This window comes from Lepidochelys olivacea (assembly GCF_965140295.1).
Source record: "Lepidochelys olivacea isolate rLepOli2 genome assembly, chromosome: 5".
Classification (NCBI taxonomy): Eukaryota; Metazoa; Chordata; order Testudines; family Cheloniidae; genus Lepidochelys; species Lepidochelys olivacea.
In genome coordinates, this window is record NC_140415.1 from 16,965,388 (window position 1) to 16,981,823 (window position 16,436).

At 42.6% G+C, this 16,436-nt stretch overlaps 1 protein-coding gene across 6 annotated transcripts in view; it reads left to right on the top strand.

Annotated features, from left to right (window-relative positions):
• The window catches only part of MAPK4 (mitogen-activated protein kinase 4), a 156,129-nt gene extending 140,296 nt beyond the window's left edge, over nucleotides 1–15,833 (top strand). For 3 of the 6 annotated variants that reach the window (XM_084627802.1, XM_084627801.1, XM_084627803.1), the window contains 3 exons: nucleotides 6,442–6,603; nucleotides 9,558–9,759; nucleotides 13,525–15,831. In XM_084627802.1, the coding sequence (XP_084483928.1) occupies nucleotides 6,442–6,603; nucleotides 9,558–9,759; nucleotides 13,525–14,212 (1,052 nt within the window). In that variant the 3' untranslated portion in view covers nucleotides 14,213–15,831. Of the gene's footprint in view, nucleotides 1–6,441; nucleotides 6,604–9,557; nucleotides 9,760–13,524 lie in introns of all 6 variants that reach the window. The other 3 variants (XM_084627805.1, XM_084627806.1, XM_084627804.1) reach the window with 2 other exon arrangements.
• The last annotated feature ends 603 nt before the right edge of the window (nucleotides 15,834–16,436 follow it).

Consider the following 16,436-nt stretch of genomic DNA (forward strand, 5'->3'; position numbering starts at 1 on the left):
AGACCTAGTTTCTATCACTGAGGCTGCAGTTTGGTAGTTCAGCTGGCGATTATGGTGTCTGCTGTTCGTTGTCATGGGTTCCTTACATTATGTCTCAGAGAGGTGATCGCCCCCTCTATATGATGTCTCTGTCTAGCATCTCTGGTTAATAAAGGCACATAATTTCAGCTTCTAAAATAATAATGAAAGTAGATGTGAGTTTGACTTTGATAGCAGTGTTAATAATTTAGAACAACACTGATGAGATTCCATCAAACTCTCCTGCAGTAGCCACATTCTTGGCTGGATTGCTCTATCTCACTTGGCCATCGCTAGCAGCATGGTCAGAACTGCTGGCCTGTAAATATTTCACAGATAAATGCTCATTACTCTCGCTGTAGCTCTACAGCCCATGGTTTACTGGCAAAGCAGGTTGGGAAAAAATCATTCAACCTTCAAGGAACTTCATGGTACAAAAATCCCCTCTTGTTGATCAGCTATAGATATCCAGCTGATCTTAGCCGATCGGCTGAGCACTGGTGACGGGATGTTTATAAGCAGAGATTCAGGCAGACAGAAAGCTGATAGTACAGCTCGGTATTTATGCAGTGCCGCTTCTTGGTACACATGAGAAAGTGAAAGCCATCATGGGAACTCTTGGTCCAAATTCAGTCTTCGATAAAGAATAGAATTAACAGTTAAAATATTGACTTCACCCCAGACTTGCTCTGTTAAGAGCTGATGTCTCAGTGAACTCTGGGTCCATTCTAACTCCTCCACCATTTATTTCTTTCCACTGATTGATAATCACCCTTGAATGGAAATTTAGTAATATCTGGACAACTACGTCGTTTGCTAAATCTCAGGATTTTTAGCAGTGGAGAAATGTACCAGTATTAAAAGAGGTATCTTTGACAGTTCCATTGATGCATGGCAACCATTTAATTTAGGTCCCAGTCCTGCAAAATTTTGCACATGTTCTTAACTTTATGCACGGTGAGTAGTCTAAGGGCAGGTCTACATTACAAAATTAAGTCAACCTAAGTTACGTCAACTTACAGCCACTGCAGTAATTAAATCGCTTTGCATGTCCGCACTATGCTCCTTGTATCAGTGAGGTGGATCCTCCCAAGGAGCACTTGCATCAATTTAACTGTCAGTGTGGGACATTGTGGGACAGCTTTTGAAGGCAGCAACAGTCGATGTCAATAACGTAGTGTCAGTCAGCCTCACCTCAGTCCAGCCAGTCAGCCTCACCTCAGTCCCTGGAAAAATCATGGAGCAGGTCCTCAAAGAATCAATCCTGAAGCACTTGCATGAGAGGAAAGTGATCAGGAACAGCCAGCATGGATTCACCAAGGGAAGGTCATGCCTGACTAATCTAATCGCCTTTTATGATGAGATTACTGGTTCTGTGGATGAAGGGAAAGCAGTGGATGTATTGTTTCTTGACTTTAGCAAAGCTTTTGACACGGTCTCCCACAGTATTCTTGTCAGCAAGTTAAGGAAGTATGGGCTGGATGAATGCACTATAAGGTGGGTAGAAAGCTGGCTAGATTGTCGGGCTCAACGGGTAGTGATCAATGGCTCCATGTCTAGTTGGCAGCCAGTGTCAAGTGGAGTGCCCCAAGGGTCGGTCCTGGGGCCGGTTTTGTTCAATATCTTCATAAATGATCTGGAGGATGGTGTGGATTGCACTCTCAGCAAATTTGCGGATGATACTAAACTGGGAGGAGTGGTAGATACGCTGGAGGGGAGGGATAGGATACAGAAGGACCTAGACAAATTGGAGGATTGGGCCAAAAGAAATCTGATGAGGTTCAATAAGGATATGTGCAGGGTCCTGCACTTAGGACGGAAGAACCCAATGCACAGCTACAGACTAGGGACCGAATGGCTAGGCAGCAGTTCTGCGGAAAAGGACCTAGGGGTGACAGTGGACGAGAAGCTGGATATGAGTCAGCAGTGTGCCCTTGTTGCCAAGAAGGCCAATGGCATTTTGGGATGTATAAGTAGGGGCATAGCGAGCAGATCGAGGGACGTGATCGTTCCCCTCTATTCGACATTGGTGAGGCCTCATCTGGAGTACTGTGTCCAATTTTGGGCCCCACACTTCAAGAAGGATGTGGATAAATTGGAGAGAGTCCAGCGAAGGGCAACAAAAATTATTAGGGGACTGGAACACATGAGTTATGAGGAGAGGCTGAGGGAGCTGGTATTGTTTAGCCTGCAGAAGAGAAGAATGAGGGGGGATTTGATAGCTGCTTTCAACTACCTGAAAGGGGGTTCCAAAGAGGATGGCTCTAGACTGTTCTCAATGGTAGCAGATGACAGAACGAGGAGTAATGGTCTCAAGTTGCAGTGGGGGAGGTTTAGATTGGATATTAGGAAAAACTTTTTCACTAAGAGGGTGGTGAAACACTGGAATGCGTTACCTAGGGAGGTGGTAGAATCTCCTTCCTTAGAGGTTTTTAAGGTCAGGCTTGACAAAGCCCTGGCTGGGATGATTTAACTGGGAATTGGTCCTGCTTCGAGCAGGGGGTTGGACTAGATGACCTTCTGGGGTCCCTTCCAACCCTGATATTCTATGATTCTATGATTCTGTGTTTTCAGTGACGCTGCATCGACCTAACTACATCGGCCTAAGCGCTACGCCTCTCGCAGCGGTGGAGTTATTAAGTAGGTGTAGTGGGCAAGTGACATCAGTGGGAGCTGCATTTTAGGGTAGATGCTTACAGAGTTAGGTTGATGTAAGCTGCCTTTTGTCGTACATTTTACCCATGGAGAACATCTGAAAACTGCTTGTACTGATAAACTTCTCTTGGCAGTACTAATCCTTGCATGTGCTGTCTATGAAGCTTTAATACATCTGTTTGTTTTCTTTATAGAAATTCTCACTGTGTCAATCTTTTCTTATGTCTGCCTGTGCATGCTTCAAGAAAAAGAATATTTTAGTCCCATCTCCAAGCACCAAAACTGGCCTTTATCTGCTTCTAAGCAACTAGATAGATTGCTGTTAGAAAACTGAAAGTGTTGAGCTCAGCTGAGAAGGAATGGTGAAACCACAGCTGAATGTTAGTCTCTAGAGCCAGGTAATTTATAATGAGGACTTATTTGAAAAATTCAATCTCTTTTTCTGGTCACAGACTATCATGAGCTGATCTTGGTTCCTTTGAATTTATTATGTGATGGCATTTTTTAAACATTGCTGATTGTTTGAAAACAGTTCACTTCTCTCTGGATGGTGGTTATTTGTTGTTCCAGCTGTGTTGCTTTACTGCAAATTGTCAGATAAGTCACATGATGGCGTTTCTGGTCCCTGCTCGGATGAGTGCTCAAGTATTTCTAGAGCAAATACTTATGCACGCAAAATTCCCTTTCATATGTCTGAGTATTCTTGGCCTCTGAAATTCACTTTCGCAAACATTTATGCCAGGAAAACTCTACTGCGCTGCAGGTTTGCGAGAAATGAACATGAAGGGAATGTGAACATGGGCAAAGCAAAAATGTGATTTTACAGTGACTGAAATTTTTTCCACTATTATCCTATGAAATATTATTTTTATTGTGTTAGCATCTAGGGGACACCAATCCTAGACCATTGTGCTAGGCACTGTACAAACACAAACAGAACAAAAAGACAGTCCCTGCTCAGAGGAGCTTACACTCTAAGCATAACACAAGAGACAACAAATGGATATAACAGATGGGGGAACACTGAGACAAATATCCTAGCTGTCATAGAGGCCAGGTGTGGACTGGGCTAGTCATTTCAGATAATGCACCAGCAGTGGGATAGTGTAAAGACAACAGCCACCTGGAGGTAAACCAGACATTCTTCAGATTATAATACTGGAGAGGTCATCCATATATTTTAGAGGATCATTAAAGATTTCACAGCACTTTTTGTAAGAGTAGGAGCGTTGGCCCTCGGCCTTACCGAAATCTCACTGGTGGCTAGTATAGTAACAACCTCCTCCACCGCCTTCAGTTTCAGTTGCGTGCAGTTGATTCTTTATCATCCACTCTAAACTATCATATAGTCTAGCTGTGCCTTGCTAAACAGAACAGGTTTTTCTCTGGTGGGAGGCGCGATTTGTCCAGTATATCTGTTTAAATAAGAGGCCTGTCCTTCGGAGCACCCAGAAAACCCACTGAGGACCTTTGGAATCTGGACCACTTTTATTTAAGTTCCTAAATACAGATTTGGAGCCTAACCTTAGGCAGTGTCTGGAGTCATGCAGCCCTTAAGTGCTACTGCTATAGAAATAAATAATCATAGGATGTCACCTTTAACTATACTCAGGAAAGAGAAAAGGAGGACTTGTGGCACCTTAGAGACTAACCAATTTATTTGAGCATAAGCTTTCGTGAGCTACAGCTCACTTCATTGGATGCAGGAAAACACCGGCGCAAAAAGCCCATGTGAGGCCAAAATGTTGGCTAAAAGCCTGGGTCTGCAAATGCTAAGAGGATTTTTTAATACCTGGCTGTTTGAGTGATTTCTGGAAAAGACAGGCGGGGAGTTCAGGCAGAGCTATAGGTTTACTGGGCGTGCTCATTGCTGGTTTCTGAGCAGCTACCAGCCTGCAGCTGACAGGTAGCCACACCGTGATGGAGTGCATCAGGAGTACATTTGTTCCTTTGCGTGAGAATTTAAAAGGAGGCAAGGGGAGCATTTAATTAGCAAAGATTCTGCAAGGCTGCCGAATCAGAGACATAACATGGCAACTGGGTACGGTCCAAGGGGCAGGGCCGGCTCTAGGTTTTTTGCCACCCCAAGCAAAAAAATTTGCCACCCCAAGCTCCGAGAGTGCAACTGCCCAAAGAAGAAAAGGGTGGCTGGAACGTGCTGCCCCTGGAATTGTGCCGCCCCCAAGCACGTGCTGGCTTTCCTGGTGCATAAAGCCAGTCCTGCCAATGGGACTGCAAAGGCCACTTGTCCTTTTGGTACTGTGGACCAGTCTCCCCCACCAGCCCCTGCCCTGGTTCCTATGGGGCATTGCGGGGCTCTGCACTAGATACCGTTTGCCAATGATAGAGGCTGCATCAGGGTATAAAATCAGCCCTGCCTCATTTCCTTTCTGTCCTGATGTCATAGCTGAGTCACTGCAAGAGCTCGGGGACCGCCCCCCTCAGCCTGGGCACGCACCACACTCTTTGGGGTGACCTGGAGGGAGCAGCCCTTACACTTGGGGAAGCACAGGGACTGCAGCAGGTACAATGTGGGAGCACAAGAGCTGGAGCTTCTTGCCTCTTGTCCTGCCTGTGCAGTGAGTAATCTGGCCCCGTGTTTGTAAATCACTGGGTAAAGCCACACTGCCCGTAAACGTATTTCTTAGCAAGAATCAGTTTCCTATCCACCAACCTCCGGAACTGAAGCTTTAAATCAGGATTTTTTCCCAAACAACTCAGCCCCGCTCCCCAGTTCTAGACCTGGGCAAGCCTGAAGGAACAGAGGAAGCACGGCACCCCACAGTGGGCACCCTAGGCATCCAGTGTGAAACCCCACAGGTCATTATGCTGCCTTCTCAGGGGATTTGCCTGGCATAGCAATGTGATATGGGGTGTGATTTTTGTGTGTGTGATGTTTCTATGTCATCCAGAAGCTCTAGTGTAGACACATATCTGCACTACTGTGCTTTTAATGGTATAGTTTATTTCTGATATAAGTTATACTGGCAAAAGGACTTTTTTGCCCATATAAACTGCATCTCCACGAGGAAGGTTTGCTGGCATAGCTATGCTGACAGCCTTTTCCAGAGTAGACCTGGCCTGCATCATTGGCCCATCCTCTTCAAGGACAAAAGTGAGGTGCCAAAGCCAAGTTTGACCACTCTTGTTTTGTTTAGTGGATGGAGAGCTTATGGAAGGTGCCAAGTCAATGGGTCAGGGGAGTGAAGTCCTCCTCTATTTAACTATTCAACGGGCACAGCACAGACAGTAGCAGTGTAAGCTTCTCTTGCAATGCCCACTAGTTGCCAGAACATTGACCTGGAGAGCTCCCATCTCGAAGGGGGAAATTCCACCTCTATGTCCATTCAGTCTGGGCCATCGGACTGAAACTCCCAATTAAGTCACCAGTAGCAACATTACAAGTATCAAGGAAGTGAAACCTCAGCAACTGAATGGGGAAGGGATATTTATTCCAGCTGATTAGAACTGGTGGTAATAAAAACAAGCCATAGGGAAGAAAGCTTTAGTTGAAGGTTCAACATCTTGATCCCTTTAACTAAGGTCCGAGAACGCTCTCCTCCCACATTTCTGCTCCTACAAGGATACTTTTAGGGGGAAAATACCCAATTCAAGACTTTATATTCTTGATTTTCCTAAGATTAAAAAAAGAAGTGGAAAAAATCCTCTGTCTTCAAAAACTCCAAACCAAAACCACAACAACATAAAGGCACCCAACAATGAAAAAAAATCTCACCAGCACTGAAAGCCTGTTGTTTTCTCATATAGGGAATCATGAGCTGGAACAGATGCAGCTCATTCTGGAGACGATCCCCGTTGTCCATGAAGAGGACAAAGAGGAGCTGCTCAAAGTGATGCCAACTTTCATCAACAGCACCTGGGAAGTGAAGAAACCTTTACGCAAGCTGCTTCCGGAATTGAATGGCGAAGGTACCATAGCTTTAAGTCACATTTTGATCAGGTTTCTCTCATCCTCCTGATTTTAAGACGAGATCTCCCCCCAATGGGCTATACAAGAGGAACCATCCCCAAGTTCAAACACAACACCACAGGAGAGCTGCTGGAGACCTGCTCTCTCCAGGAAGAATTCCTTTCACGATTCATCTTGCCCCAGCCACCCCCTCAGCAGCTAGGCCCTGTGGCATCCCCCAGGCCACTAGGCTCCCAGCCCCATCCTAAGGAAGGAATCACATCAGGGCATGGGGAAATGTCATAAGTTAATGCTACCTGGATCAGTGTTATGCTAGGGAATTGCTCCAGGTTTGTGGGCAATGATATTGAGAAGGGCGGCTGGCGTGCATCATGCCACACTTCCCCCATCTCCCCGTGGATCACACACAGAGACTTTCCAGAGTCCAGGGGAGATGGGGATCATCTCACAGAGCTGGTACTCTCTCACCTTTCCCTTGTGCCTCAGCCCAAATCACTTCGTTCCTCCCCACTCCTGCTCAGGGGAAGGGAGAAGTGTGTAAGGTCCTAAAGGAGACGTTTTACTTTAATAGTCTGGCTACAAGGCAGCAGTGCAGTACTTTAAGAGTGGGCACCTTGCCTTTCAGAGGTGTAACACTATCAAAGTATGACATGTTGCCCTCTATAGCCTGGTGAATGCTGTTTTGGCTGCATTCATATGAGTCTGTTCTGGAGTTGTTATTGATGTACTGACCCAGAATTTATCCCCAAGTTGGGATAATTTTCTTGTTTCCCTACTTCTTGGACAAATACACATGTGCACAGTGAGAGAATAATTCCTTTCATCCATGTAGATCTGAGATCCCTGACACGCCCCTACAGTATCCCAAGGCAGGACTTTTTCCAAACTCCTGGCTGTTTTTTGTTTGTTTGTTTGTTTGTGGGATTGGGGCAGAAGGTGTATTTACCTTCAAGACTTTCTGCCTGGAATGACTGGTAGCACTTCAATTGCTTCCAGCACAATTGTTCCCTTCTGTGGTCCAGGGGCCAACTAAAACTGACTTCTGTCTCTGTGCCTGAGTGCTGCAAGCAATGAGCCTTTGGACCAGGGCTTGAGCATTTCATTGGTACTCTCCAGCAGCTTTTTAATTAGTCAGGGGTGGCAGGACAATTTCAAGAGCATTGGCAGGGAGCAGATGCCAAGGCTGCCTCTCTGCTTCCGAATACCAAGTCATGGGCTCTGCATTCATCTTTGTGCTGTTCCCAGACATGGTGAAAAAGCAGGGAACTCCCTAGGCTCTTATTTGAAATCCATGGTTGACCAAGCCTGCTCAGGTGCTGCCATGTGGCAGTGTATTTTCTCTGTTCTCTTTGCTCTGAATCCTGGGCTGTCAGTGTGGTTGACATTCCATATGCAAGGTCTACAAGGAAAAATTGCTTTCATGTGAGTAAAGAGTCAAACCAGAGACCTACGCATGTAGATCAGTGTGACTCTTAATTAGAGTAGCCCATTATTTGTCCTTATCAACGGTGATACCCATCAGCTCTCATTAGCTGAAGTTTGGGTCAGGTTCCAGACATTAAGTACTGAAGGAATTTATTTCCTCTCATGATTTGTGGAAAGGAATGTCATTTGCCATCCTTAAATAATTTACTGAAATTTTCTTGCCCAAATGACTTGAACTCTGAGTGAATTGTTTCACCATGATCCTTGTTGCAAACCAATGACCTTGATTCCTTCATAATTAATTAATGCAAACAGTAAAATCATCCAGTGAGAGACAACCAGGTATTGGTTAATATTTACACACAGGTATAACAGGTATCACCCTTCCTTCCTCTGAACTGTTAACTCTTCCTGTGAGCACACAAAGAAGATCCCAGATCAGTTTCTTTCCAGATGAATTGGGATATTTACCAGTATTGTTACAGGTACAGTAAGTTAATATTTCCAGGATTTAGGGTTAAAAACATGATCTGACAGAAAAAATAACATACACCTCTATTTTTGTTATCTGAATTTAAGGCCATGGCCTGAGATGCATCCCAGTAAACCAAATGTCCTTAACAACAGGAGCTGACGTTTTCACATACCCTATGCAAAGGAAGCATAAACAGATAGAAAAATCATTGGTGTTTAAATGGTATTTCGTATGCACTTTAATTGCACTATAGCTGCTCTTACATCACATGTGTTTGTGTTCATTGAAAGCATCACATTGTACTGTATTTTCTGAAACAAATTTTATGCACATAGAATTATTTAAACGTTAATGGGCAGAATTATTTCATAGCCTTGATTACACCAGGCACTTTAAAAATAGCACTTTAAATTTAATTCCACCTCAAATGCACATTCAAACATTTAACAATCAGTTTACAGCTGTCCCTGTTTCCGGCTATCAGGTGAGTCCATAAAATGGATTTGAAAGCATGAAAGTGCCGGTCACACATCCAAATTAAGCAGCTATCCCTATTAGCCATGTCCCTACTCTGAGACACTGAACGATTTATAGAATCACCTATAAGAGTCCCACTGATTTCTGTGGGAGCTGGAGTGGGAAGTTAGTATTCCACAATAACATTTTAGCCCCTTATCCTTAAATTGGATCAGTGCTCATGTACAAAGACCTGCCTGCTGGATCAAAGCCTTGACTCTACAATCTCTCTTGGAGATGTCAATCTATCTCTGCCATACCCTCTGTTTTGTTAAAAGAACTAAAAACTGTAAGCTAAAAACTGTTCCAATGCATGCCCATAACTCCCAATGAGGATAAGATTGGTACATATGCATCCAGAACAAATATGCCTCTGTGTTAGATGTACATAGGACTTAACCTTTAATTCTGTTCTTATTTTAATGATGATTAACATCAAACAGATGGGTCTCTATGGATTCAGGAGCCTGTTTCTCTGTTAATAAAATCAGTTTTGCTTTTGAGGAATTAATGAACCTGTTTCTCTGTGGTACACAGCTATTGATTTTCTGGAGAAGATCCTGACATTTAACCCCAGGGATCGATTAACTGCAGAGATGGGTTTGCAGCATCCTTACATGAGCCCATACTCCTGCCCTGAAGATGAACCAATTTCTCAGCATCCGTTCCGGATTGAGGATGAGATTGATGATATTTTACTGATGGAAGCCAACCAGAGCCAGATGTCCAACTGGGACAGGTGCAGTATCCATGGCTTAATAGGCTAGGCAGTCATGAACTCCTTACTCAGGCAAAACCCATTGACTTCATTTGGAATTTCTCTGATCCATTGTTATATGAATCAGTAATACATGCTCTAAAACCAGGAAGGACACCGATTTTTTATTATCCAGCTGATCATTCTAACACAAATCTGGTCCCACTAAAGTCAGTGAGAATTTTGTCATTGATTTCCAGTGGGACCAAGTTTTCACTGTGCATGTAAATTATTGGGCTCTATTTTAATCTGTTACATGAGTGGAATTACACTGATTTCAGCTGAGTTGCATCTGTTTAAATGAGAAGAATTTGGCTCTTTTTCTCTATTTTCTATTTCTTGATCCAAATGCTATAATACTAATTCTGGTACCCTTTGAGACCATTAAAGGTCTGATTAAGAACACTATATCTGCCACCTTTCAAGCTGCATAAGACCACAGATACTGGGTCTGTTGTAGCCTGACCTCGCCAATGGAGAAGCTGAAAGGCTGATTTGCTGCAGAACTCCTAAAATGGCAACAAGCCCCCAGTTCTGCAGGTATGAAATGTGGCACTCTCCCCATCTATGCTTTGCATCTCACAGTGATTGGGACACTCCACCCTGCCTCCTAGGGCTGGGCTGTGCAGTCTAACTGAGTTACTGTAGCTCTATGGCTAGCATAAACCTCCCTTGTTGCCACAAATGGGTGGAAGGAAGGGATGGATAAGTTTGGGCCTGGCAAAGGGACCATGTTTTTAAGAAACTAAAAATTTTCCTGGGAATAAGGTTCCTCCCAATTCATTTACCAAAGCACAGAGGACCATGTATATTAAGGGCACATGAGCCCCAGAAGTCCCCAGTTCAATCCTGCCCATCGACATCTGGGGTCTGTCGGTGTTACAAGTGGGGGGTCATCCGGGATTTCAACTGGGAAGTCTCTGAAGCTCAGGATGTGTGTCCTCAGCTAGGGGAAGTATGTAACCCACACACCTCCTGGGTGGGGTGTTCTGTCCCATCTAGTGGCACTGAGACCACTTAGAGAGAGAGATAAAATGAGTCTGCTTAACAGTCAGTTGGCTTTTAGCTCATGTGGTAGAGGCTCAGTCACTAAGCTCCACAGGCCCCAGGTTCGATCCTGCCAACCGGGGTCTGTCGGCGTTACAGTAGCAGTTCCTGATACGGTGACTGCAGGTTTGCAAAGTAGTGCTGTTAAGCTGCTGAGTGTCTCAAAGATTAATGATCTCTTCATGGCGTTTCATAGACACACTTTCTCCAGGAGTAAAAGTTTGTCAAGGTGAATGATGTCTCACTCCTTTGGCTATTATTAACCCTTTTATATTTTGAAAAAAGAAAAGGAGTACTTGTGGCACCTTAGAGACTAACCAATTTATTTGAGCATAAGCTTTCGTGAGCTACAGCTCGCTTTATCGGATGCATACTGTGGAAAGTATAGAAGATCTTTTTATACACACAAAGCATGAAAAAATGGGTGTTTACCACTACAAAAGGTTTTCTCTCCCCGCACCCCACTCTCCTGCTGGTAATAGCTTATCTAAAGTGATCACTCTCCTTACAATGTGTATCATACAATGTGTATCATAAATAATTTACTGAAGTTTTCTTGTATCATAAACATTGAAAGGAGAGTGATCACTTTAGATAAGCTATTACCAGCAGGAGAGTGGGGTGGGGGGAGAGAAAACCTTTTGTAGTGGTAAACACCCATTTTTTCATGCTTTGTGTGTATAAAAAGATCTTCTATACTTTCCACAGTATGCATCCGATGAAGCGAGCTGTAGCTCACGAAAGCTTATGCTCAAATAAATTGGTTAGTCTCTAAGGTGCCACAAGTACTCCTTTTCTTTTTGCGAATACAGACTAACACTGCTGTTACTCTGAAACCTTTATATTTTGAGGATATGAAAGTTATCCAAGTGGGGCTCCGACTTGTAAGCCACCACCGATGTGATTTCCTCCTGAATCATAATTTTCCTTCTATTCCTGTCGTGGGGGAAATAGAAGAAGATGAGATGAACAAGACAATTGAGTGACTGACAAGTTTCTTTTGAAATGTCATCTTGTCTCAAAAAGGTATTTGCTTATGAGACAGCAGCTGGTTCAATACCCTCTTTCATTGTTTCTGCTGTTTAAATCCTGCTACTAGTTTCGACTTACGATGCTTTGGACTGAAAACAAATAAGATGTATTTGTTTTTAAAATATGGACAAGCGACACACCAGGAGGATAGCTTTATTGTGCCCAGGAAGCTGGTCTTTTATTACATCAGTGATTTTTAGTTGGTAACTGTGTAATTTGAAAGCTGGCATTAAAAAGCCAACCCTTGCCTAGAGTTTCCACGCAGTGCTATCTGCCATACTGCAGGTTCTCAATATACATTGAATAGGAAATCACTGCGGTGTATCAGCGACTACTTTGTGCCAATTCTTGGCAAATGATGACTTTTAATGACAGAGGCTATGAATTGTGAGGAGGTGGAGGGAATGAGAAGGTAAATTTATGTTTCAGTTTTAACTCCTTCCTTCCTGGGGAGCCTGGTTGGCTCAGAGGATTTTTACTGTGCTCTGGAACCTTTGAAATCCAGGCTACAGGTTCAAATCCACAGCAGGTGGATAGTGACTAAGAACTGTTACCACCTGATACAGTTCAGCAGCCTACGTGAAATGAATGTGGTTGTCTTGGTTCCATTCCCAGTGAACAGATGTCCTTTATCACAAAAAACATTTGCTAATTGGCAGCTCTGTTGGCAGTCTAAGCAGAGAGGTCAAGGACAGAATAGACCAGAGAGACCTAACTCTACTCACATCCCGACAACTGCTCCTTCCAGGTGTCATATCAGGTTGGGAGTCAAGTATCCAGAACTGTCAATTCACCACATTTCACCATCACTAAAAAATAATTTTAAAAATCCGTCCTGTTCAACACTAGTTATATCCCTGTCTGAGTGAACAAGCATCTGGGGGCAAACAAGCCAAATTAAGTAAAGAGTAATTTTAAGAGCCTCATGATTCTGCTTTCAGTGTAAACCTGCATACCCTAGATCCTTGTCAGTTATGGTCAGTGAAGCAGTAAATCAATATCTCAAGGTCAGTTTGTCACACTTTTATCCCTTTGCTTTTATAGTTCCTGGTATGACACATTAAAGCAGTGGCTTTGACTGTTCTCCCAGCTGCCTGGAGATCTTTGGTAGAGGGCAGTATATTTTAGAGCACAAGGCAAGATTTTCAAAAGTCATTAGTGATATTTGGGCCCAACAGGGGACACCTTAAAGGAATCTGATTTTCAGAAAAACAAGTCTTTTTAAGGTGTTTCTAGGTAGATCCGCAAAGTTCATTTAATGTTGGCCCAAGAGTCTAATGTTCTAGGGAGAGAGAATATGTCTAGTGGTTAGATGAAGGGACTGGAAATTTGGTCTACTAGTATCTATTCCCATCTTTGCCCCTGCTTGCATGTATAACCCTGGGCAAATCACTTAAACTCTCAGCCTTTAACACATAGGTAACATGTATTTATTTCACAATAGCTTTTGAAGGTATAATTAATTACTCTTTGTAAAACACATTGCAATCAATGGGAGTTAGGTGCCTAATTACCTTTGAAGATCTGGGCCCTTGAAATTTTTGGATAAAAGGTACTTTAGCATAGGAAAGGTAAAAGCAGCAGCAGCGGGAACATCTATTTAAACACTCCTCCTACTTACAAACAAAGCCAACAATTTTCCATCTAATCACAGAATGTCTTTCCCAGGTATCAAGTAAGTCTCTCTTCTGATTTGGAGTGGCGACATGATAAATACCATGACATAGAGGAGGTACAACGGGACCCACGAGCAGGATCCGACTCCATTGCTGAAGAAGCACAAGTTGATCCACGCAAATATTCTCAAAGCAGCTCAGAGAGATTCTTGGAGCAATCACATTCCTCAATGGACCGAATGTTTGATGCTGATTACGGGAAATCATGTGATTACAAAGTGGGGTCACCTTCCTACTTGGACAAACTGCTATGGAGAGACAATAAGCCCCATCACTACTCAGAGCCCAAACTTATCTTAGACTTGTCGCACTGGAAAACAGCAACTATAGCACCCACTGCAGAGTTATCACTGGAAGAAGAACCATCCAACCTCTTTCTAGAGATAGCTCAATGGGTTAAGAGCACACAGTCAGGGCTTGAATGCCCTAGTCCTCTTCCAGAGCTTCAAGAACAGAGTCTGCCATCATCTCCTCACCATCCTCATAAAGAATCTAAGGATGTAAACAGTGAAACAGACCCTCAGTTTGACTTGGATGTCTTCATCTCTCGGGCGCTGAAACTTTGCACGAAACCCGAGGATCTCCCAGACAATAAGCTCAATGATATAAATGGGGCTTGTATTTCAGAACACCCTAATGAGATTGTACAAACAGAGGTGTTTCAGAAAGAGAGGTGGTAAAGAAACAATGTCTGATATTCACTGCTAATCTCTTTGTAAGTCTTTGATAATGCATCAGTTACCCTAGAGTGAACAGTAATTAAGGTTTGATCTGTCATTGAACATGTCAGTTTCTTACAGTATAATGAATGCCTTTTTATTAAAAGGTGAGCACAAACTAGGAACCCCTTTTGATGCCTCAGAAATACACTTAAAGGAGTCAAGAGGTGTGAATGAAATATTGAGTTTCTTATGCTGCCTTAACAATCTTGCCTTGTAACTTCTGGGACCTATTTGGTACTTCAATGTACAATGGAGAGATGACTGTACAAGTTTATAAACAGAAGTTGAATCAACTTCCTTTTATATATATAGCATCTTAAAGGAATAAGGATGAAGGGGAGTCCCTTCATTATGGTCAGACACTCCCCCCCTGGTTTGACAAGTTCTTAATAAGTTGAACCAAAGGACTTCTTTGATGAACTCATCTGAGTATTGTCTGTACAAAAAGGAGTAATGTAAGAGTATCTCTTTCCATAATTAGTCCTATGTCCACCTTTGACCAAATTCTGCCTTTAATCAGGAAATAGAGGTTGGAAGAATGTAACTAAGGACAGAATTTGGCCATCAGGACAGAAAATGAGGCTGCAAGAATATTAATGGGGAAAGAATCTGACCCACGGTATATGGGTCATTTTGGTTTTCTCATTGGGAGAGAGAATTTTCACTAATAAGCACATTCTTCTAATCTGGTTCTTCACATAAACAAGTTTTTCCTTCTGCAGTCTAGATGTGGATCTGAAGTCTGCCATTTTTAGAAGACCCAGCACCATAACTATGGGTGCATGAAATAAAAAAACATAATGCAGCAAAACTTATCTTAAGCAACTGCTCAAAGGACCAGCAAATCCTGGCAGTGTGGTCTGCAAGGGAGGAGAGAATTGGAAATTAGGGAGTACTGAGTTATGATCCTGGGTCTTCCACTTACTTGCTATGTAGCCTTAGGCAAGTCACTTAATGTCTCCATTACAAATTTTCCACCTGCAAAATAGGTATAATAATACCTTGCTCACATAGATGTTGGATGGGTAAATTCGCTGCAGTTTGTACAGTGCTTTGAGCAGCCACAGTACTATATAAGTGCTAAGTATTGTTACATCATTTTTCTAACAGAAATTGGTGGTCTTTGGCTAAAATCTGAACAAATTTGTACTGGAAACATTCAAGATATGTTCAAGTGGTCACTTAAACCAGTGGTTTGGCTGTTGGAGATGGTCCTCTGTGCAGGCTGTACAACAGGGACCAGCAAGGAAAGGTGATCCCCTTACTGGTGGCATTAGATTCTTACACTGTGTGTGTATATATATATAGTTCTTATACTCTGTGTGTGTATGTATATAATATATAATGTGTATATATGAAATATATACACATCAGTTATGAAGAAATATTCAGATCTTTCCAAGGCCCTTTGCTTTCAGCTTCCTTGGAAGGTAACTAAGTCAGTAGAAAAACAATACTGCTTTGTAAATAACTATAACCACAACTGATCTATTGTAGGTTCTGTTTTCATCCTCACTTCTGAGCACCTTAATAACTAATCAGCTAACTAGAATTTGTAAATTGAATAAATGTTATATACTTATATTTAATCAGCCGGATCAAATTTTAAAAAATGGAAAACATGTAAATAGTAAGTGTTTAAAAAATATATGTATTATTCCTGTCGTCCTGCCATTTTGTTTTCCAGCACGACGGCATTACTTTTATTTGTAAAAGATAAACTACTGAAGGTTCATATGTTACATTACCTATTATTTTTACCCTTTTGAAAAATGATCTGTTAAATATTGTGAGATGTGAAGGGAAATCTTATGAGGATTGGCTGAAAGACTAACTAATGCAGCATTTAATACTACTAACCAACATTTCTAGTATTGGTGGAATTAGGATTTAGGGACAGGTTCGGTTTTATGACAACTTGTGCTAGGTGTTCAAGAGCTGAATCACTTGCTTGTTTCTTACTGTTAAGAATTTACTGTACTTAAGCTGCTTTAAATATTGTTACTCCAGTTGCTTAGTAGCCCAGTTCAGGCTGCCAACTGAACAGATTGCCATGCAGGGGAAAACCCAGTTCAGTAGAGGTAAAAGGCACCTAGTATGCAATGAAAGTGACTACCTAAACATACAGCAGAGAGAAGGGCTATGCCCTGGTTCCTAGAGTTGAATGTTTGGGTGCCCTACT